General features: G+C 44.4%; 1 protein-coding gene across 1 annotated transcript in view; it reads left to right on the top strand.

The window, feature by feature from the left end:
- The window catches only part of UNC5D (unc-5 netrin receptor D), a 364,515-nt gene that overhangs the window by 324,491 nt on the left and 16,116 nt on the right, over window positions 1–23,908 (top strand). The window contains exons 15-17 of the mRNA XM_089773737.1: window positions 819–1,046; window positions 8,346–8,495; window positions 21,942–22,106. Of these exons, the coding sequence (XP_089629863.1) occupies window positions 819–1,046; window positions 8,346–8,495; window positions 21,942–22,106 (543 nt within the window). The remainder of the gene's footprint in view (window positions 1–818; window positions 1,047–8,345; window positions 8,496–21,941; window positions 22,107–23,908) is intronic.

Genomic DNA, 23,908 nt, shown 5'->3' with positions numbered 1-23,908 from the left:
GCCCTAGACGAACTGCCGGCAACTGGCGCCCTAGGTAAAATGCACGATCGGTGCGCGATCGGCACTCCCACCTCCGAAGCCCTCAACGGCCAATTATCTTGGCATCCTAGGTGACTGCCAAGTTTGCCTGTATTGACAGACCACCACTGAAAATCATCCAGGACATTCTTAACTTTCTATCTGCTCCTGTTCCCCCTCCCCGCAAGCTTTTGATCTCGTTGCTTTCAATTTTCTGCACCATTTCAGTAAATATAGAGAGCTCTGTTGCATTCAGTACTCACTCAGTTTTCCATCAGCACTGGTTGCCAGTTCTCCAGGACTACTGAGGAAGAATGAAAGATTGCAGGGCCGGTTCCCCAAACCATGTATCTAATGACAACACAACACGGCAAAACAGCACGTGAAGGCAAAACGTATTTCTTTTGGGATCAGAATAAACATTATCTTGATGGATGCTGTAAGGGGATGTCAGCTGCACACTCTTGTTCAGGATTTGCTTATTGACTTTCATTGTCAAGGTTAATTTCTTAACCTGACATTAGGAAGAATTAGCTAGAAATCCGAGACGGCTTAAGAAGATGCTAAAATTGCTTCTGCGTCTTTCTTATAACATGCCGTGAACAATGTATAGCCATGCGCACTACTGCTGACACAGGCTTAGGTGGGGAACACTTACATGAGTAAAGTCCATGCAGTCTGATAAATATTTAACATTTCAAACAAATTAGGAGGGAAAAAACAAAAAGGAATTCACAGAAATGTCCCGGCGCCTGTTTGAAAAAGCCTTCTGATTTTGAAATATGATTTTCATTATATAGGAAGTGATGTCGATGGAAGAGGAAACTACTTCCTGCTACTGCCTATTGGATCCTTATGCCTGTCACATTCTCTTAGACAGCTTTGGAACTTACACTCTCGCTGGGGAGCCTATCTCTGACTGCGCAGTTAAAAAGCTGAAAGTGGCAGTTTTTGGCTGCATGTCTTGCAATTCACTGGATTACAATCTGCGCGTGTACTGTATGGACAACACGCCTTGCGCGTTTCAGGTAAATTCTTTCCACTTGTGAATTTTATGACCATTATTTTCCCACAGAATTGTCACTATTTTTTAGTTTTATTACCATAGCAACTAGAAGCCCATGGTCATGGACTAAGACACCAGAGTGTTAGGTACTATGCAAATATGGAACGAAAAGACGCTACGTGCCCCTTGAAGCTTTAAACTGCCTCCCTTCATATATGATTTAGTTCTGAAGGGTATCGTATATTGTGCCTATGCTTAGGAATGTATGGCTACGTCTACACTACGAGTTTTCTCTGCAAAAAATATGGAAATGTGGGACTCATTTGCATGAGTCGCGATCTCATTTGCATATTTTCTGCCGCGCTGTGTTTGTGCTGGGGTTTTTGTGCAAAAATAAGCAGCATGGACATTTTCTTTTTGTGCCAAACCCCCTTTTTCACAAGATCCTCATGCTCCAAAAAAGGAGGTATATCAATCTTGCGGAAAAAGGGGTTTTGGCGCAAAAAGAAAATGTCCACACTGCTTGTTTTTGTGCAAAAACCCAGCACAAACACAGATTGGCAGAAAATATGCAAATGAGATCACAACTCATGCAACTGAGTCCCTCATTTGTATATTTTTTGCAGAGAAAACTCATAGTGTAGACGTAGCCATATGTGTTTTATGCAAAGGCTAATTTATCAGGTATGTACGAGCAGAGAAACCTGTCACACTTACCCCCTACCCCTCTACCTCCCCAGGGGTAGTTAATCAGTTTCTGGAACATCTTCTCTTTGGTCTCAGAGAGTGTCCGATGGGAAGGTGAGTTCAGCAGATGGACAGTAAAGGTAAACAAGTTTATCTACAGGGTCACAGGGATGAGGTTCATCTATGGCAGTGGTCTCCAAGATCACTTTTTAAGTCTCAGAACAGGCAAAGATCTACTGTCCCGCCCCTTCCTTGAAGCCCCGCCTACATTACATGAGGAAATCTAATGTAAATGTACTGCGCAGGTGCGCAGTTCAGAGAGGGCTCAAGAGCTACTCTTAGAGCCCCTGAGATCTACCGGTAGATTGCGATCTCCTGATTGGTGATCACGGATCTATGGGAATGTTAAATATGATTGGTTATGCTGAGTGTAAAGAATGGGACAAGACTGGACAAAGGTTTGGGTGGAGGAACCACTCTAAGCTATAAAAGGGGGCGGGAGGGAGGGACTTGCCCTCCTGAGAGAGCCTGCCTGGTTTTCTACTGGAGTGCTCTCCCTTTGTGCACATTGAATAGAGCTTTAAATGGAAGAGCACATCCAATACTCTTGATTCTGCCAAACACCTGACTCCTATGGTTGCCATTGGGTACCACAAAGATCCCAACAGTTCACTGGCAAGGTCACTGGACTGGGATTCAGCAAAGCAGGGTACTGCTCCTAGCTCACCATGGACCAGCAGTGTGAATTTACTCCAAAGCACTTAATGCAGGGGAGAGGAAAGAGACATGATGTGATCTTCCCAGAGACTCTTCATGTGCATTTGCACTGCATCAAGTCCATTGGGGCATTATTGTAATAGAAGTACTAAAATATTGGTCACCTATCATATGCCCTACAGTACAAGCTGTGTTATTTGGCACTTTATTATCTGGAAAACTTGGTTAACTGGCATCTGATTTAGATGACAATACAATTCTTCCTTTAATTAACTGAAAAAATCCTGATAGACATCCAGCATAATTTTTCAACATTTTCCTGTGCTTGCAGAAGTCACGTTTGTAAACTTGCATCAGTAAAGTTTGTTCATGTTGTGCTTCTGCATATAAAAGCATCTGATCTAACCCATCCTGCAACTATGGCTAATGTACGGTGAAAATTCATGAAACATCGGTGTAAAGCGTGAGTGACTGGTACATTTGATTAACCGGCATCTCCCATTCCCCAGGAATGGCAGATAACATAGCTTGTACTGTATAATATTGATCAAAATCATTTATCTTTACATTGTCATTAGTCATTGCTCCCTGTTTTAATCAACCCAAGTATTGGTAAGTGTTTTTCACTCTTTTCATAACAGCAACGCAATAGTTGTGCACAATACCTATGAAAATTCAGATGACTTTTTTCATGTGGCATTTCTCTAAAAATTACTGCTTTTGGAATTTGCCATGGATGCCGATGTAATAAAACACTTGTCTTTTGGGAATAGAGATAAAGACAGTTGTGACAGGAGATTGTTTTTCCTATTCTTTGTTCCTTTTTTATATCACAGAAACCTGGCTCTCTTAACAAAACACACTCTAATATCACTATGTTTTTTTAATAAAAGAAGCAGCACCCAACCAAGCGAGGAGTAGCGAGAGATGTACAGTAGCTGTTTATAACTGGATGGTGTGTAGAGCTACTGTCTAGTAATATTTGTAAGTCTAAGGCCAAAATTCTGACCTTGCATATAAAGGCACATTTATGAAGCTCCTAACTAGTACTGGGTCAGAAACTCACCGGGTATAAATCTGTGTTGTCCATTGACTTCAGTGTAGCTACAAAAAGTTTAATCAGCAGCAGAGTCTGTCCTGATGTTGTCTGCATGTATGCCATCGTAATGAATGCCCCAAAAGTAATATGTTAGATCATCAAAGCCCTCTCGGAAACAGAAATTCCAGTCACAGAAGACAGATGAAAATGGCAAATATTGGAAAGCCAGAAATGAGTTTGTCTTATCCAGAGCAACCCACTGCAGGTTTTTTTTCAGACTCATTCTTATAGAGCGCTATTCCCTTACTGAATGGGTTATTCAGTCTGCACTTTATTGAAAGGAAACAAACAAACAAAACAAAAAGCTTGATTTATTTGGATCATATTTGGTTGCAGAATTGCTGTGCAATCAGAAAAAAATTAAAAGAATCTAGACAGGCGCCCCCCCTTAATTTTAAAGACAAATAAATAAATAAATCCTATCTGTTTATAATTTGTCTTGATATTTTTTAAAGAGTTTTTGTTTTAAGAATAATTACCATTTTTCCACTCGCGGAAAGCAGCATATGTTGGCTATACATAGGACTATTCTATATTTATGAAATTATGTTTTCTCTATAAATATCCTGTCAGTTCAGTGCCTGTTTCCCTTTAAATGTAGGAATTGAATAATAATGATCACACATGCACAAAAAATTAGGCAATGGATAAATGGAAACACTGGTCTGAGTCAGGCTGACTGGGGTCTATTCCTGACCCGATGACAAACTTACATGTCTCAGCACGTCCATTTGTGAAATGGGGATATTACTGCTTACTTTACATAGCTGTTGTTCAAATTAAAGGTCCAGAGACTGTCCAGTTTGGCCAATATACATGGCAGAGGAGAATTGCTGGCACTTGATGGCATAGATCAGATGTGCAAACCTGGGCTTCAACAATGACATGAATTGACTGGCGCATTACAAAGCCAATTTCTCCTGCCTTTAACAGCTGCACTTTCACATGAAAAGCTATGTATAGGACACATCCAGACCACTTAATTAGCCTCATTAACATGGGTCCTAAAATTGACAGGTACTACACTTTTGCTGTTCTATAGGTCTCTTGGTTTCTGTAATTTCCACTCCAATTCATCTGATGAAGTGGAAAGCTCATGATTCTATCTCTTCTGGTTAGCCTCTGCAGTGCCCTAGGCCCATTCATTTTTAAAGTTACAGACTCGCATGGCGACCCCTCTGAGATCAGAAACCATGGTGCCAGAGACATGTGTGAGATCATCGACAGATGGAATGGTCCCAGGTCTCCAGCTCTTTCTGTCGAGAGCAGTCCTGTTCACTACCTGCATTGATGAGGAGTACTTTTCTGATTAAGAGGTGGAGGACTGACCCAGTGTTCATACTTCCATTGTTCACCTCAGAAGATTTCAAGGAGCAATGCAAGGAGTTATACAATAGAGATATACCCTCCCTGGGTAAAATAAATTTTAAAGAAATTGAGACATACCTGGCCCATTCTTTCATATTAGCCAATTAGCCTGTCATAAGACGGGATTTTCAGGTCTCTCCTCCACGTCAGTCTTCGTTCCTGAGCCTCCGGTCTCTCGCTCCGTGTCTCTCTCTCTCTCTCTCTCTCTCCTCTTTCTTCTGCCTCCCCCCTTCTCTCTCTCTCAGCTCTCCTCCACCTCCTGCCTCTCTCTCTGTCTCTCTCTTTATCTTCTCCTCCCCTCCTGCCTCTCACTTGGGGGACTGCAGAGCCCAAACGGCCTGGAGCTGCTGTCACGCTGCACGTCACCTCCCCGCTCCCCTTCACCTCCCACCGTGGCGCTCGGCTGACTTCTGCGCCACTCAGCTGGGCCGCCACGGGGGAGCAAGCAGAGCAAGCGGCGGTTTGGGCTCCCCCACGGCGACCTGGCTGAGTGGCGCAGAAGTCAGCCGAGCGCCACGGCAGGAGGTGAAGGCGGGCGTGAAGGTGACATACACGGGTGCTGCATGGGGAACGCAGAGCCCAAATGGCCACTTGCGCCACTTGCTCCCCCGCGGTGGCCCGGCTGAGTGGTGCAGAAGTCAGCCGAGCGCCACAGTGGGAGGCGAAGGACGTGACTCAGGCAACAGCGCCACCCAGAGGGAACAGCCAGCATTTCAGCGTTACAGACTCAGACATTGGGCTACTATATAAATATCAGTGTTTGAAATGAAACTCATTTTCATTCACTCCTTTGGCACATGAGTGAATTATATTGTCAAATGCCCTCATCTTGTTTCTTGCTAGGAATGCCTGATGTATAGTGTAGTGGAGCATTAACTATGGGGTACAGCATTATCTCCACCCCAAGGAATAGCACATCAACAATGGCGATTTTAGAACCATTAGCAAGTCCTTCTAACTGGTTTTGTGGCTAACAAGCCCTCCAGCTCACTTGGCCATTCCCAAATTATTTGCAACTCATGTGGATTTAAAATCTAATTTAAAAAGATTTCTACAGGATGTTGCTCCTTGCTTATTTCCTCCATGCAACCTCAGGCGTGGATGGATCATTTCTGACTATTACGTTTAAATGGAAACATTTTGTCTTGCTAATGTGTAAATCCAGGGCTGCTGTTCCCATGCCCATTAAAGTCCTAAGAGTACATGCCCATCATCATCACTATCTGTCCACTTAAATTAACATTAAAGAACTAGGTGGACAGTAACACAAGTTCTTCTTTGTCTTCCTTTTAGACAGTTAACTCCATGAGGTGGGAGTAATCTTTAAAGAGATTACCTCAGATGGTGACAAGTGTGTTGTCAACACTAAAGGCTACATCATGGAGTAACTGCAAGCCCTGACTAAGGTTGCACTGCTCCAGAAACCAAACTGTGACTTGTATCAAGACTCAACCCCTGATTTCCCCTTTCCTCTAGCAGAGAAGTAAGCTGTGTCAGCACTTTTCCAGGGCCAACTTACTTCCCCCTACACTGTGCCTCTGCTGCTCTGGTCACCAGGTAGGGAAGAGAGTTAGGCCTTGTCTTTACTTTCAACATTCCGGAGATCGATCTTCCGGGGTTTGATGTAGCAGGTCTACTAAGGACCTGCTAAATCAACCACTGATGGCACCCACATTGACCCCAGTACTTCATGAAGTTGCAAGGAGTAAGAGAAATCAATGGGAGAGTTTTCCTGTCAACCCCCACAGTGGGGATGCTGCAGAAATTCAACGTAAGGTATGTCAACTTCAGCTATGCTATACTTGTAGCTGGAGTTGCCTATCTTAAGTCCACCTCTCCCACAGTGTAGACCTGGCCTAAATATTCCCCCCACACACTGGATGGGGAGTAGCCATCCAGTAGCCACTGTAATCTGGAATGTGGGCAGCCCTCACTGGAGTACCCTGCTCTTCTCCATGGTCACAGCATAGCCCTACACAAATAATAGTATCAGTGTAGCGGACTGACAGGTAGGAAAAGGTCCCAGCCAGCCTAGTCCAGTTGTATGATGCTGCAGCTTAGACAGGATCTATACTAAAGGAATAAGAACGTAAGAGCGTAAGAATTATCCAATATTTCCCTCTGCTATTCTTTGACATGTATTATTCTCTCTGTAGAACATGAATGTATGTGGCAGTTAATGCACGGGTGCAATTCTTGTCCCACTCCGTTCAAAGACAGAGCTCTGAGCCAGATTTAGAAGGGTACTTAGGTGCCTACAAGTACAGCTAGGACTCCAGTGGCATTTTTAAAAGTACCTAGGTACCCAGTAGACTTGCCGGGCCCCTGGGCAAAGTATGTGGGGTGGGGCCTGGTTTTACGAGCTCAGAAGGGGGCGGTGCCTCAGGGCAGAAGGGGCGAGGTTGAGGCAACCACTCTCAGTGCTGTCCTAGGCCACCCCACGTAGCCCTCAAAGCTGCCCAGAGCATGAGGTGCAGTGGGACAACCACAATTTATAGGGCCTGGGGCTCCAGCTGCTACCACTCTGGCTGAATCTTCACTGTGGGCTTGCTGCCAGGTCACAAGAGTCACCCTCCGAGCAAAGAATAAAAGACTGATAGAGGCACAGGCACTGAGCATCCTCCATTCTCCACCGTCAAAATGTGGTCCATACAAACTAGTGCCACGTCACCTTCTCCAGGCCAGGAAGGACAGCTCGTGCGGCGGCTGCCTGTCCCGCAGTCGCAGCCTCCCTTCTTCCTTTCCCCGGGCTGTCAGTCTGACCTCTTTGCCACGCATGCCCAGGTGCCCATATTGAAATGTTCAACAGATAGGTGTGTTGTGAGCAAGACACGAGAAGTCATTCTTCCGCTTTACTCTGCACTGGTTAGGCCTCAATTGGAGTATTGTGTTCAGTTCTGGGCACCGCATTTCAAGAAAGATGTGAAGAAATTGGAGAGGGTCCAGAGAAGAGAAACGAGAATGATTAAAGGTCTAGAGAACACGACCTATGAGGGACGGCTGAAGGAATTGGGTTTTTGTTTCGTTTAGAAAAGAGAAGAGTGAGGGGGGACATGATAGCCGTTTTCAGATATTTAAAAGGGTGTCATGAGGAGGAGGGAGAAAACTTGTTCATCTTGGCCTCTGAGGATAGAACAAGAAGTAATGGGCTTAAACTGTAGCAAAGGAGGTTTAGGTTGGACATTAGGAAAAAGTTCCTAACTGTCAGGTGGTCAAACACTGGAATAAATTGCCCAGGGAGGTTGTGGAATCTCCATCTCTGGAGATATTTAAGAGTAGGTTAGATAAATGTCTATCAGGGATGGTCTAGACAGTATTTGGTCCTGCCACGAGGGCAGGGGACTGGACTCGATGACCTCTTAAGGTCCCTTCCAGTCCTAGTATTCTGTGATTCTATAACAGCGAGGCCCCGTACGCCTCATCTTTGTTTGGTTTTGTTCTCTGCTCCAGGAAGTCGTTTCCGATGAAAGACACCAAGGAGGACAATTGCTTGAAGAGCCGAAGTTGCTGCATTTCAAAGGGAATACCTTTAGTCTTCAGATCTCCGTTCTCGACATCCCCCCTTTCCTCTGGAGAATTAAACCATTTACCGCGTGTCAGGTACTTGTCCATATTGTACTTCTTTTTTTTTTTTTTTAATTCCGAGGCAGGATGAGTTTTTAACCAGTAAAAGCGGAGTGCCGACAAGGTAACTGCCTTTTCTGTTTTGTTTTCCTAAGAACAGCATAGATTTAGTCTCTGAGCAGACAACAAAAAATGCCATGAGGATTGGGAGAAATGAGGTATGAAACACACCCCATAAAGGGTGCTGGTTGTAAACCTCTCTGTGCTTACAGAAACATGCTTTTATTTTTTCCCCCATATCACGTTCAGCCCCAGTTAACATTTGGACTCAACGTCACCGTTCCCACAAAGAGCCATTTTTCAATATCTGTAATTGAGTTGTCGTTCCTGGACTTAATGTAACCGTGAATGCTCAGCTGAAATGGAGTGCATGTCTTGGTATGTTTTGGTATCCAACCACAGCATAGGTACATTTTGGCTTAGAAATGACATAGCAGCCAATTTTCCCACCTATGATGCATTGATAAGAATAAGTCAAAGTGAGGGATACAGCCTATTAAATCCATTGGTCCCTGTAAAATTGTGAGCAATACACAGGTTGAACCTCTCTAATCTGGCAGTCTCTGGTCCAGCAACATCTGTGGTCCAGCACGATTTTACTTAGCAGGGTGTCCACTTACCATGGGTGTGGCCAAGTTTCCCGTGGTCCCTTAAAGTTTGTTTACAGCCACCAGTCCTGACTCTCAGTGTTCTGTGCTGTTGCTTAGCTCTAATTTGCCCCAAAATCTCTTCTAAGGGCCCAGAAAGCTGGGGGAGTTTTGGTAATGCTTCTAAATAATACTGACCTCCCATAATCTGAAAAATTCTCTTGTTCATAGACATTCAGTCCCTAGAGTGCTGCACTAGAGAGGTACAACCTGTACTAGTACATAGTGTGCTTAAATAAAGGAGAAGATGTTTTCCATTAGCTTGCTTTCAGGATATGTGAGATGATGTACTAATTAAGAAGGACACAAGGTCTCTTGTGATCTTTAGGCAAAAGTAGCCCTACATGTATAAGAAGAATATCCTGAACATCAGAGAGACTGACCCAGAATGCTAGCCCGAAGCCAGAAATACAGATAGTAGAGCAGAAAGGTAATTTATGCCACATAAATCGAGTGCAGCAGGAAAGAGAATGTCATTCCCCCCAACTTGTTCTGAAGAAGCTGCTCCCGGAGTGTCTTGTTCACACCACCATCTACGTGTTTTGTTAGTCTATAAAGTGCTACCAGACCATTTGTTGTTGTTTTTTGCTCTATTGTGTTTGTTTTATAGTTTACAAAACAAGCCGTAATCTATAGCCACACCTCCCACTTGTGTTAAATACACATTAAAATCTGTAGTATATTAATAAGCTTTTCTGCTTATCATAGGTTATTGCTTACTCATAGATAAAGGCATGACAGCATTCTGTTAATCTACATCACCTCCTGATTCATTAATCCCAGGCCAGGTCTACTCTGGGGGAGAAGAGTGACCTAACACCAGCTACAAGAATAGTGTATTTGGAGTCAAGGAACCTTAAGAATAGTGTATCTAGAGTCAAGGTCCCCACTGCAGAAACCCTCCCATTGACTTCCCTTACTCTTTGCAACTGGGTGGAGCACCGTGGTCGACGGGGGTGCCATCAGTGGTTGATTTAGTAGGTCTTTACTAGACCAGCTAAATCAGACCCCAGAAGATGGATCTCTGGAGTGTCAATTTCCAGATAGGTATAGACAAGGGCCCAGAGAATAAAAATCTTGCAATACAGCCAAGAATTATTCAAGACAACATCAGAAATAGTTTGCTAACAGAGGACTCTTCTAGTACAGGTCGAATGCAGATGCACTAATATGTTTGGGGTGTATTAGCAAGGCAATAGGATGGGACCAGAACAGAGTGGATGGAACGTCTTTTCCGGGTTCCACCGTAATGAATTAATAGCATGTCAGTGTCCAGCATCCACAAGAACAGGCCTCACAGCCACACAAGGGTGGCTTAAATGAATGTGTACCGTATGGCACCTGCTGCAAAGAAGCACATCACAATGGAAAATTCAGCCCCCTTTGTCACAGCTAGTGCACCAAAACATCTCATTTCAACAACCTAAGTGGTAGGTAGCACAATTTTCTTCCACTATTTGATCTGAGGAAGTGGGTCTGGCCCATGAAAGCTCATAACCTAATAAACCATCTTGTTAGTCTTTAAAGTGTTACATAGTCCTGTTTTTTGTTTCAGCTACACCAGACTAACACAGCTACATTTCTATCACTGTTCAGAGGGGTGTACGGCTTATATGCCTAGACTGAGCATTCAGTGCAGAGCCTCATAGTTTCAGTACTCACAGAATTCTACATTTTAGCTCTGATGTGGCCTATTGCATGGACATCCGCAGTGAGGGTCTTGTAGTTTTGTAAGAGAGAAGGAATCAGCCACTTAAAATTAGACTGGATGATGAAGTCTAGCCAGGGAAGGAAAGTCTGGATGATCCACTGGGATCCTTCTGACTCTAAATGCACCGAAACACGGGGAATAGAGACTTTGGTGAGAGTTATTTCTGGATGTGTATTTCTGCAGAATTATATCCAGAGGGTATTAGCTCCTTGCTGGAAGTGAGTCTTCAGTACTTGCAAAGTGCTGAGAGTTACTTGAAGGGCCCAAAGTGTTTTGTGTGTGGTTCAGCACTTTCTCTAATGCTAAGTTCAATTTCTATGAATAAATATATCGTTTATGGTGTGTTAGACGTCGGCGTCTGCGTACTCTCTTGGCAAGCAATATTCCGGTGCTGCCAGGCCAAATTGAACTGCAGGGCGCTGTTAAAACAAGTCTTGATAGCCATGCAAATTTCTCCATATTTATCTTTATGGGTTGCAAGGGCCTCACTTCGCTGGATCTAATGCGAGTGGCACCCTCCAAAATGACGATTAAATGAGAGATAAAAATATCAGGTGGGGGAGCCATAGCTCACAGAGCAGCATGTAAGTAGTAATAATCATGTCATGCCTGCTCTGAGAAGAATGCAGAATGGGATGGATGGATGTAAAACCCCACAGGAGTTTTACAGGCTGGGCTTTGAGGACCTGCTTTTTCAGCATTAGCGGCAGGACAGGGTTGAACGAAAGTTCCTGCAGAACTTCTGTCATGGAAATGGGTTTGTCAAGATGATCGTGCAGCTAGATAAATATTTGCATTTTATAATTGTGTGCAATTTGAACGACGTGGCTGGCTGAGAAATAATAATGATTGTTTTTTAAAAGGAACGGCGGCAGAATTTGCACTAACTTCATATTCTCTGCTCAGTGAAACGTGGTCTGTGATGAATCTTTAGATCAGCTGACATGATTTGGGCCCGGCATGAGAAAATAAAATATCACAAAGCCCCAATCTACACTAATATTTTACTCCAAAATAACTCCCCTTGGGTCAAATTAATAAGCGGAGCATCCACACTACCAAGCCCATTATTTTGAAATAACAGGCTGCTTACTTCTAAATCTGTACTTCAGCTTTTCTCAAGGAATAAGGCTAATTTTGAAATAGTGATAGAAATGTAGCCATGTTAGTCTGGTGTAGCTGAAACAAAATACAGGACTGTGAAGCACTTTAAAGACTAACAAGATGGTTTATTAGATGATCATCTAATAAACCATCTTGTTAGTCTTTAAAGTGCTACATAGTCCTGAATTTTGAAATAGTTATTTTGAAATAGTATTAATGTAAGAACAGAAGAATGGCCAGACTGGGTCAGACCAAAGGTCCATCCAGCCCAGTATCCTGTCTGCCAACAGAGGCTAATGCCAGGTGTCCCAGAGGGAGTGAATCGAACAGGTAATGATCAAGCGATCTCTCTCCTGCCATCCATCTCCACCCTCTGACAAACAGAGGCTGGGGACAGCATTACCCATGCTGGCTAATACCCATTTATGGACTTAACCTCCATGAATTTATCTAGCTCTCTTTTAAACCCTGTTATAGTCCTAGCCTTCACAACCTCCTCGGGCAAGGTGCTCTGGTGCCGCTATTGAACGAATTACTCCGTAATGTTTCCTGTGGCTCTAAGTTCGAGGTAGTGCGTCCACATTAATGGAGCATGCCTCAGACTAATTTTGAGACTTCCCTGTAGTGTGGACATGCTAGTCCGATTTTGTAAAATCGGGAGTTAAGTCGAAGTTAAGTTAAAATCGGGAGTTAAGTCATTAGTTCAAAATAGTTTCCTAGTGTAGACAATTTCCTTTATAAGTGAGCCTTGAGCCCCAAGGCCTGTTTTCCTAGAGTTTAGCAAATTTCTCTCCAACTTTGGCTCCCTTTTTATTTCATGATCCTCACTCAACATTTCCCCCCAAACCAAAAATGACTGAAAGAGACTCGTGTTGACACCATACCGAGTGCGCCCCAAAGAACTTACAATCTTTGGAAATATGACCTAACAAACAAGTGAGGGTCATGGACTTTGGGGAAGAGGAGGATGAGTGCTGTTGAGACGGATTGGGGAAGAGGAGGATGAGTGCTGTTGAGACGGATTGGGGAAGAGGGGATGAGTGCTGTTGAGACGGATTAGAGAAGCTCCTGCGTTAGGCTCTGAACCGGTTGCTGACAGCAGAAACCAGAATGAGACGTACCGTGGGAAGCAAATTGGCCCTCATCTGCGGGTTCTTACGCACAAGTCTATAAGCACTATATTTAGTGCTCCCAATGAAAACAGAGATGAGTATTCTGGAAAAATCTCATGACAGTTGCTCCAGTTTTTAATATTTTTAAATGTTTTCTTTATCACCATTGGTAACTTGCTACTGACTCAGGAGTTAAATACAGGCCGGGACTTGATGGACCCAGAGCAAATCCAGCAATTTCCATATGATCGCAGAATACTAGAACATAAGAATGGCAATATTGGGTCTGACCAAAGGTCCATCTAGCCCAGTATCCTGTCTGCCGACAGTGGCCAATACCAGATACCCCAGAGGGAGGGAACACAACAGGTAATCCTCATGTGATCCCTCTCCTCTTATCCACCTCCAGACAAACAGAGGCTAGGGATACCCATCTTGGCTAATAGCCATTGATGGACCTAACCTCCATGCATCTATCTAGCTCTTTCTTGAACCCTATTAAAGTCCTAGAACTGGATCCTCGAGAGGTTATCACGTCCAATCTCTTGTCCTCACAGCAGGGCCAAGCACCCCAATAGATGTTTATCTAACTAGCCCTTAAAAATCTCCAATGATGGAGATTCCACAACCACCTTAATGGTTATCAAGTTTTTCCTAGGGTCCAACCTAAACCTCCTTTGCTGCAGTTTAAGCCCATTGCTTCTTGTCCTATCATTGGACATTAAAGGAGAATCATTATTCTTCCTCCTCTTTATGACACCCTTTTATGTCCTTGATACAGGCTATCATGTCCCCTCTCAGTCTTTTGTTTTCCAGACTAACCCAACCTAAATCTTTCAATCTGCCCTAGTAGCTCATGTTTTCTAGACCTTTAATCATTTTTGTTGCTCTCCTCTGGACCTTCTCCAATTTCTCTTTCCTGAAATGCAGTGCCCAGGACTGGACACAATACTCTAGTTGAGGCCTAATCAGCACAGAGTGGAGCAGGATGAATTACTTCTCATGTCGTGATCACCACACTCCTGTTAATGCAGCCCAGAATGATATTTGCTTTTTTTGCAGCAGTGTCTCACTTTAGACTCATATTTAGCTTGCGGATCACAACCACCCCTCGATCTGTTTTTGCAGTACCGTATTTTAGCAAATATACCCCGCACCCCAATATACCCCACATCTGAATATACCCCATGGTTTTTGCTATTTGAGTAAAAAAAACCCTGTATACCCCGTGCACGAGTATAGCCCGCTGGGTATACAAGACTTGTATTTCAAACTGTGCCGGGTGGTATATTCACTAATTTATGGTGCCGTGGAAGGACGGGGACTTAGCCAGCCTCCGGGCAGGCAAGCACTCACCACCTGGTTCCCACATAGCCGCACTCACCCCCAGGTGAGTAAAAAAAAGTTTTGTATACCCCGCGCATGAGTATACCCCACGGGGGTGGTGCGGGGTTTGTAAAAATGCATAAAACCCGCGGGTTATATTCACTAAAATACGGTACTCCTTCATAGGCAGTCACTTCCCGTTCTGTGTGTGTGAAACCGATTGGTCCTTCCTAAGCGGAGCACTTTGCATTTGTCCTTATTGAACTGCATCCTATTTGCCTCAGACATTTCTCCATGCTCCTAGCTTACAAATAATTGGGTTTAGTGTGTGCATCTTGATTGTTCATTCAATTAATTTTGCGTGTGTATGAGAGAGGAAGGGAAAGAGAAATCAATTCTTGGAGAGCATGAGGCAGAGGGAATTGAATGATGGCCTGATGCTAGCATCATAAATACAGGCATTTTTTTTCTTGCAGAAGAACCAGTATGCCAGACGTACGGAAGCAGGAGTTAGACAAGGAGTATTCCCGTGCAGTACTTAGCGTTAGGCAGGACCTGGGTGCAGTGTTCCCCCAAATCTTTTCCATCCACATGCAGAATAATTTTTTGTGTGTGCACTGAGACGTGCAAATATGCACCACCAGGAGAAACAAAAAACCTGGCCGGGGACCCTCTGTTCATCAGCTGGACAGCATTGGAATCTCTTCTGTGCAGCTGGACAAGCATCCCTCTTCCAAGGAATGCTGGCTGGGTGCCTTTTTCCCTGTCAAGAGCTGTGTGCTGTTCTGCCTGGGTGCCAAGATTCAATGAAGCATGGACAGGGGGTCCTGAAAGCTGCGCCTCCTCTCCCTTACGGTAGCTTCTAGTGATGCCCCAAGAACTCCAGGTTTGCAGAGCTGAGGCTATGACTATACTGTAGGCTTCTTGTGCAAGAAGCTTTTATTGGAAGAGATCTTCCGCAAAAACGTCTTGCGCAAGAGCACGTCCACACTGCAAAAGCACATTGAAAAAGCGATGCACTTTTGCGAAAGAGAGTGTCCAGACTGCATGGACGCTCTCTCAAAAGTAAGCTCTGATTGCTATGCACAAAATGGCCACCAGGGCTTCTCTCTTTTTGTGCAAAAAAAAAACCCCTTCCCCATCCCCACACACCTTTTTGCGAAAGAGCTCTTTTTCAAAAAGGCGTTCTTCCTCGTAGAATGAGGAATACCTACACCAGAAACCCCCCCACTCGTCTTTCAAATTTTTGTTGCGCAAAAATGCGCTTGAAGTGTGGACACTCTGCAAGTTTTTTTCGGAAAAACAGCCGTTTTTCCAAAAAAAACCAAACCCATCTGTAGTGTAGACCTAGCCCGAGTGGAAAACATGCCATTGAACCAGCAAACACGGAGGCAGCGGCAGCACAGACAGGGGCACTCAGTTCTGCCCACTTGAAATTCAGAGGGCGGAGGAACATGCATCTGAATTACCAGCAGCTTTTTACCAAGGAATTGAATGCCGCAATCAGTTGTGTCCCCCCGCTTGAAGCACTGCCTGAGTCCCGCCAACCAGGTGCATGGATGCGAATTCCCTCTGCCTGTATTAGGGAGACGGAGGAGAGCTGGTTGTGCCATGTCTTGGGCTTTGCAAGGGCAGGAGGCGCGAAGCTTTTCACAGATGGTAAATCCAAAGGAAAAGCAGTGGGGTTAATACCACAAAAAAGCCAACAACACGGGGAGAGTTTTTTTGTAATATACCAAGGTCATGTTGGACATCCCACCGCTTAGCAAATGATTAGCGGAACCCCTTGGGGGGGAGAGGGAGTGTCAGCTGAGGGTAAAGCTCAGACAAATAAGGTAAGAAGCCAGACAGCCCTGTTCCTTAACTAAAAATCAGCTGGGTTACCCTCCCCCAGCCTCCCGAGCCCTTTCGGTGATCCAGAGCCTGTCTCCTGATAGGAGGTGATTTACATTCTCTCCATCTGCTCGGAGCCTAATTATAATGGGGAATCAAACTAAAAGCATTTCCGCAATACTTCAAACACTCATAACTTCGCAGCACTTTGTCCTCTTGTATTACTTTTCACATCATTCTTCTCAGCCCGGTGCGTTCCCGTCTGAGCCGCTCCCCCCACGCTGAACGAACGCAGAAGATGATTACTCGGGAAAAATCTAATTACCGCTGCGCCATTTTTAATATTTTTTTAATGTTTTCTTTATCACCATTGGTATCTGGCGACGGCGACGGACTGAGGCACTAAATATAGCGCTTTTAATTACCACTTAGTGCGTCGGTTTGTGTAACCCGTGACAGTCTTGAGAAGGGGCCGATTTAGCTGCATTTCAAGGGTGAGTGAAACCATCTCTGCTGTGTATCCACCTTACCTGCCTGCAGAAAGCTGCTGTGACTGTTTTGGTTGGGAAGTGTCTCCGGCGGAAGAAGGCTATAGACGTACAAGGTTATACAATTAGAGTACGTCTCGACTACAGGCTTTTGTCAACAGAAGTTTTGTCGACAGATACTGTCGATGAAGCTTCTGTTGACAAAGAGCATCTAGACTACATTCAGTTCTGTCAACAAAGCAAGCTGCTTTGTCGACATGGCAGTGTAGACGCAAAGGACAGTTTAGATGCAATAATGCTTTCTGTCTACAGAACTCTGTCGACAGAAGGCGTTATTCCTCGTAAAATGAGGTTTACCAGCGTCGACAAAACTGCTGAGTTCTGTCGACATTATGTCGACAGAACTCAGCGGTAGTGTACATGCAGGTTTAGTTTTGTCGACAAAACCCTGTAGTCTAGACACACCCTTAGTGTCGTGGGGGATATAGGTTGCATTTTTGCTGTCAATGTATTGAGCCTTACATGCTGATTAGCAGACTTACCCAGCATTGCCCAGGTCCTGCAGGGCAGGGGGCTGGTCTTTTGGGGAAGTGGGTGCAGGAGGCTGAGGGCAGGGGGCAAGAATGAGGGTTGGGGCTGAGGAGGGTCTCAGGGTTGGGGGTCCCATCTGGCATGGGACTTTTCTCTTCCCGCAGCCTTCTCCCTGGCCACCAGGGTGCCTTTTTTCCCCCCTCTCCAACCCCCAGCTGCCAGGGCCCTTTTTTCTCCCCCCACCCAGTCCTCCTCTAGCTGCCGGGGTCTTCTGTCAACCCTTCTGGAGCTGCAGCCAAAGGGAGGAAAGTGTTTGGGGAAGGAGGCTATTTATGTGGTACACTGGTAGGCAAGATGACTGAGCGCCAGCCTTGTGGTGGTGCGGCTCTAGCCTGCAGGCTCACTGCCCACAGACCCACTCTCATTTTGCGTCCCTCAGAACAGCAGCCCCTCCCCTTGCATGTTGTGGAAAACAGTCCCTTTTCCAGTGCTTCCTGTTGTCCTGGCACAGCCCATCCCTAACCAGGCTCTAAGTTAGGATAAGAAGAAGCTGCCTCCCACATCTGGTGGTCCTGGCTTTTTAGGAGGATTTCTTCAACGAACATGCTTGCACACATACAGATAGACACAAACCCTAGATGGATGGATGGATGGGGGTAGATAGATAGTCAAGAAAAATGGGTTCCCTGGGGCAGATATGGTGGACGGAAGGAAGTAAGGAAGGAGAACTCTTGTTTTCCACTGATATGAGGTATTAAAAGTTACAGTTTACGTTAAGACTTAAAAAACAACAAATAGTCCTGCAGCACCTTAGAGACTAACAATTCAATTTGTAATTACCATATAAGAGGGTTAATGCATGATGTAATGATGATTACACTATAAACACTTGATTAGAGTCCAGCAGCTAAATGGTCACTTATAGTCATTGATAACATCTTCTAATGTGAATATAGCCACTTAAAATCCACTCAAGTCTATAATCTGCTTTAGCATCAGTTAATATTATGGTTCCTTGTGTAAAGGGTTAATGAGTTAAGGATCACCAGATGAAACCTGTTGTTTGTTCTTTCTTTCATTGCCCTGTTCCACACACTTCTCAAATTACTTCTTTCTTTCAATATTTATGGAGCTAAAATTTAAAGAGAACACAAGGAAACCAACACTAGTTCAAAATAATGCATTTGAACCTGCATTTTAAACCCAATTATTTTCTTTTAGATAAAGATAATGCCTCATTGGTGCCTTGAATGCTTCCCCCTCCCCCCCCCACGCTTTCTAGTTTGCCAATTTCTCATGACTCAAATATTTTTAAACAAATAGACCGCATTTTGTTTGCGTTATTTTCACCTGGCTCTGCAAAAGTTGAAGGAAAGTTATTACAGGAGGTCCTATCGCTTAACTTTGCAGTATTCTAAACAGTGAGACGATTAGCAGAACATTCAGGCTACATCTACACTGGCCCCAAATTCCGGAAAAGGGATGCAAAGCAGGTAAGTCAGCATAGGGAAATCCGCGGGGGATTTAAATATCCCCGCGGAAGGTAGGAATAAGAGATCCTCCGGAAAAGGGCTTTATTCCGCCAGTCTAGACGCTTTTTTCCGGCTTTTCCCCAAGCCGAAAAAAAAGCGGCGGACATGTTTATTTAAATCCGCGGGGGATATTTAAATCCCCCACGGATTTCCCTATGCTGACTTACCTGCTTTGCATCCCTTTTCCGGAATTTGGGGCCAGTGTAGACGTAGCCTCAGAGTCCTGTGGCACCTGAAAGACTAATGAATTTATTTGGGCATAAGCTCTTTCTGGGCTGGAACCCACTTTGTCAGATACATGCAGTGGAAACCTCATCTTGACAGGGTTATATACACTAGCACGGATGGCTGCGTTACATTACCGTTCAGGAGACCAGTGCTAATGAGATCAAGTCCATCAGGGTGGGCATCAGGTGTTGCCCATTCCCACCATTGATGAGAAGGTGAGAAGACCAAAGGAGGAAAATTCACTTTTTGTAGTGAGCTTGCCACTCCCAGTCTTTATTCAGACCAGGTCTGCTCGTGTCGAGTTTGCACGTCATGGCATACGTCACATATCCCTGTTCTCCTGCTTTGGAGGACAGGGTCATAATTCAAAATGATCTGGACAAATGGGAGAAATGGTCTGAGGTAAACAGGATGAAGTTTAATAAGGACAAATGCAGAGTGCTCCACTTAAGAAGGAACAATCAGTTTCACACATACAGAATGGGAAGCAACTGTCTAGGAAGGAGTACGGCAGAAAGGGATCTAGGGGTTCTGGTGGACCACAAGCTAAATGAGTCAACAGTGTGACACTGTTGCAAAAAAAAGCAAACATGATTCTAGGATGCATTAACAGGAGTGTGGTGAGCAAGACATGAGGAGTTATTCTTCCGCTCTACTCTGCGCTGATTAGGCCTCAGTTGGAGTATTGTGTCCAGTTCTGGGCACTACATTTCAAGAAAGATGTGAAGAAATTGGAGAAGGTCCAGAGAAGAGCAACAAGAATGATTAAAGGTTTAGAGAACATGACCTGTGAAGGAAGGCTGAAAGAATTGGGCTTGTTTAGTTTAGAAAGGAGAAGACTGAGAGGGGACATGATAGCTGCTTTTAAGTATCTAAAAGGGTGTCACAAGGAGGAGAGAGAAAAATTGTTCTCCTTGGCCTCTGAGGACAGGACAAGAAGCAATGGGCTTAAACTGCAGCAAGGGAGGTTTAGGTTGGACATTATGAAAAAGTTCCTAACTGTCAGGGTGGTGAAACACTGGAATAAATTGCCCAGGGAGGTTGTGGAATCTCCATCTCTGGAGATATTTAAGAGTAGGTTGATAGATGTCTACCAGGGATGGTTTAGACAGTACTGGGTCCTGTCATGAGGGTAGTGGACTGGACTCGACGGCCTCTTGAGGTCCCTTCCAGTCCTAGTATTCTATGATTCTGTAGATTGATGTTCAGAAGAACAAGCCCTTGATGGTGCGGAGGATGCAATTAGGTCCTGTCATAGTGTCACTTCAGTGGCTAGGTGGTCTGATTTAGCAATGGGGTTCAGCCTGAAACTGCAGAGCTGGAATTCACGTGCAAACTTGACTCTATCAGACTGGGTCTGAAGGAGGCAGGGAGCTGCCAGCTCACAACAAAAAGTAATTTCCCCTCTTTTGCTATTCACATCTCTGTTTGGAGGGGGGCCTGGTTGAATTGACTTCCTTCACGCTGGTCTTCACCGTAGTAATATAAAACACCCATCTTTGCCGGTGGATTTTTACCTGCCAAACTGAAGTTTCTACATCCTGCCTCTGACAAGTGGGCCCATGAAAGCTTATGCTTAATAAGTGTTTTAATCTTTAAAGTGCTACGGAACCCCTCGTTGTTCTTGTTGAAACAGACTAACATGGCGACCCCTCTGAAACATGTTACCTTGCAAGACACTGAAAGTCATGAAAGGGATCATAAGAAAATTAATTGCCCCCTGTTGAGCATATGAAACTTATAGGCAGTAGGTTTAACACAAATAGAAGGAAGTTTTTCTTCACTCACCGCACAGTCAACCTGTGGAACTCCTTGCCAGAGGATGTGGTGAAGGCTAGGACTTTAACAGGGCTCAAAAAAGAACTAGATAAATTCATGGAGGTTAGGTCCATCAATGGCTATTAGCCAGGATGGGTAGGAATGGTGTCCCTAGCCTCTGTTTCTCTGGAGGTAGGTGACAGGGAGGGATCATGTAAGGATTACATGTTGTATTCCCCCCCTCTGGGGCATTTGGTTTTGGCCACTGTCAGAAGACAGGAGACTGGGCTAGATGGACAAATGATCTGATCCAATAGGGGCATTCTTATGTTCTTATATGCTCTCCTGAGTACTTCCAGATCCTCATCTTCATGGGAAATCCAGGTAGCCAGAGATGCCTGAAGTTTTATACTTACCCATTCCCGCAATGCTTGTGTTGTGTATAGAAGGTATTAATTCAGTTCTGGTGGTTGGTACGTAAACTGACAACTGTAGAAAATGGTCCAGAAAGGGGAAAAAATATAAGGAAATTCTCCTGCAATCAGCCTCTCTTCCTTTTACCTTTATCCTAACTGTGAGGTGTAATGTGTTGTTGCAAGTCTGTTAAGGGAAGTGACTGAACCCCCATCACTCAGATTCAAAAAGGGACTTACGAAGGCACCGGATAAACGTGCTGAAGGGACAGATCCTGCAAATGGTTCATGGGACATTGGTTGACCTAAGGGGTCTAGTCTATCTCCAGTCTAAAGGATTCTGTAATACTTAGTGTGAAAGTTACAGAGCTACAAGGTGGGGAAAGAATTTGGAATTCTGGAGTCTGAGGGGGTAATAAATAAAACATTCCTCTGAGCAAAATACATTTCTTAAAAAAAAAAAAAAAAAAGGTGAATTTTCTTGCATCGTCCATGTGGCAGAGTGAAATTTAAGCTTGTGGTAATTTTAACATTGCCGTTTTCAATTGGAATTGACGTTAATTAGTTTTGTGCTATTCAACATTTACTGGGACATTATTACAAAAGCAATTCCAGCAAAAATCGTGTACATAATAATTATGTTTTTCTCCTGCTTTGCTGTTGTCACAGCTTTTCTCTCTCTTTTTTCCCCCTTTCTTTCTTCTCCTCGCCGTGTCTCTGGGACGCATTCCTTCCAAAGGAGGTTCCTTTCTCTCGTGTGTGGTGTAGCAGCCAACAGCCGTTGCACTGTGCCTTTTCACTGGAGCGTTACACTCCCGCAACCACACAACTGTCCTGCAAGATCTGTGTTCGGCAAGTCAAGGGCCATGAGCAGATCCTACAGATCCAGACATCTATTCTAGAGGTAACTTCTTCATCGGCTTCTGTTCCCTAATCTGTCACTAAGCTGCTGAATAACATTGGAGACCACCCCACAACTCTGCCTCAGTTTACCCTATGTAGAATAGTGCTACCTTGATTTCTGCAGCTTGTATTTCCCGTGCTGCTCTGGAGCTCCATTTCCCAGTAGAGGAGACGACAGTGATGCAGAGTGTATGGTATAAGAACTACTTTGTTTCTGTACATACTCACACCAGTCATTGAACCGAGGTGGCCAAAAACTATCTGGGCGTTCCTGCCATTAAAGAATCTCAATTCTTAATGGGAAAACTCTGCCTGAACATTTGCTGAAACCTGAATATTTGCTCACAAGCTAAGTAAAAGAACTTGGAAGACTGTGCATAGTAGGACTACCTAAGAAAAGCAGAGTTCTGGGCAAAAAAGGTATGACATGCATGTGCAAAAGTATATAACTAAAGGCATTATGCGGAGGAAGGGTTAAAGAGCTAAGACCAGGTATACATTAGACCCAGAAGCTCATCTTAAGGGTACACAACTCCAGCAATGTAGAATAAATCACTGGAGTCGGCTTACATTAGCTGAGCTTGGCGGCATCCCCACAGTAGGAGGCTGAAGGGAGTAAACATTCCCATCAGCTTCCCTGACTCCTTGCAAGAGCAGGAATACCACCGGTCACTGGGGGGGGTCCCATCTGAGTTCAATTTAGCGAGTCTTAACTAGACTTGTTAAATCAAACTCCGGAAGATCGATGCAGCAACTTTGATCTTCCTCGTAGTGAAGAGAAGGCAGAGGGGGTCAATAGGAACACCACAACAATAAGTAATAATAGCACACACAGATAATTTATAGTAGCGATGCCAGATTGGCCAGAGGCAAATAACAAGCATCTTGAAGGTATTCGCAAGTACAGAGGTGAAAGAGGTAAGGCACTTTATTTTGTGCTCTGCAGATGAGGCATGGACAGATATGTGCTTTAGACATAAGGTTATCCTACCCCGCCACCTAAATTCTAACTCTAACTATAAAATATGGTTCTCAGAAGGCAGATCTGAACAGATGGATCCTGACTCTGCAGGAGGTCCTTGCAAACAGACTGCTGTACCCATGCAAAGCTCATTGCAGGTTTGTGGCCTTACTGTGTTAACTCGATTACTTGATCCAAGGCTGGATTTTTATTTTGGGCATCCAGAGTCTTACAGATCATCACCTTCAGGACTAATTGTTTTTTTAAAAAACATCTGACAACAGCACAGCACTCAATTCGCATTAGTCAGGAGCATGTGATCAGACTGAGAATGGACCAGTTTCTCCTGAGTAAGCTGAGAAAATAGGCTTGTAATGTGAAACCTCCCATTACGGGCATGAAAATCTACTGTTCTTCTGCATATTTAGTTTAAACAATCAGAAAAGGTGATGTATCTACAGCAATCCTATTACTTTGCATGGAGGCCTTTCAGGATGTGTCATAAATGTTATATGTAGATACTGCTAACATCACTATAATTTAATATTTATACTTCAGTAGCATCCACTTATCCTTGTTGAACCTCATCAGATTTCTTTTGGCCCTATCCTCTAATTTGTGTAGATCCACTGGACCCTCTCCCTCCCTCAAATGTATCTACCTCTTTCCCTAGCTTAGTGTTATCCACAAACTTGCTGAGGGTGCAATCCATCCCCTCATTCAGGTCATTAATAAAGATGTTGAACACAACCGGCCCTAGAACCGATCCTTGGGGCATTCTGCTTGAAACTGAGCATCAACCAGACATCGAGCCATTGATCACTGCCCGTTGGGCCCAACGA

This window comes from Pelodiscus sinensis, chromosome 28 (assembly GCF_052426305.1).
Source record: "Pelodiscus sinensis isolate ZL-2025 chromosome 28, ASM5242630v1, whole genome shotgun sequence".
NCBI classification, from domain to species: domain Eukaryota; kingdom Metazoa; phylum Chordata; order Testudines; family Trionychidae; genus Pelodiscus; species Pelodiscus sinensis.
This window is presented reverse-complemented; position numbering and strand designations above follow the sequence as displayed.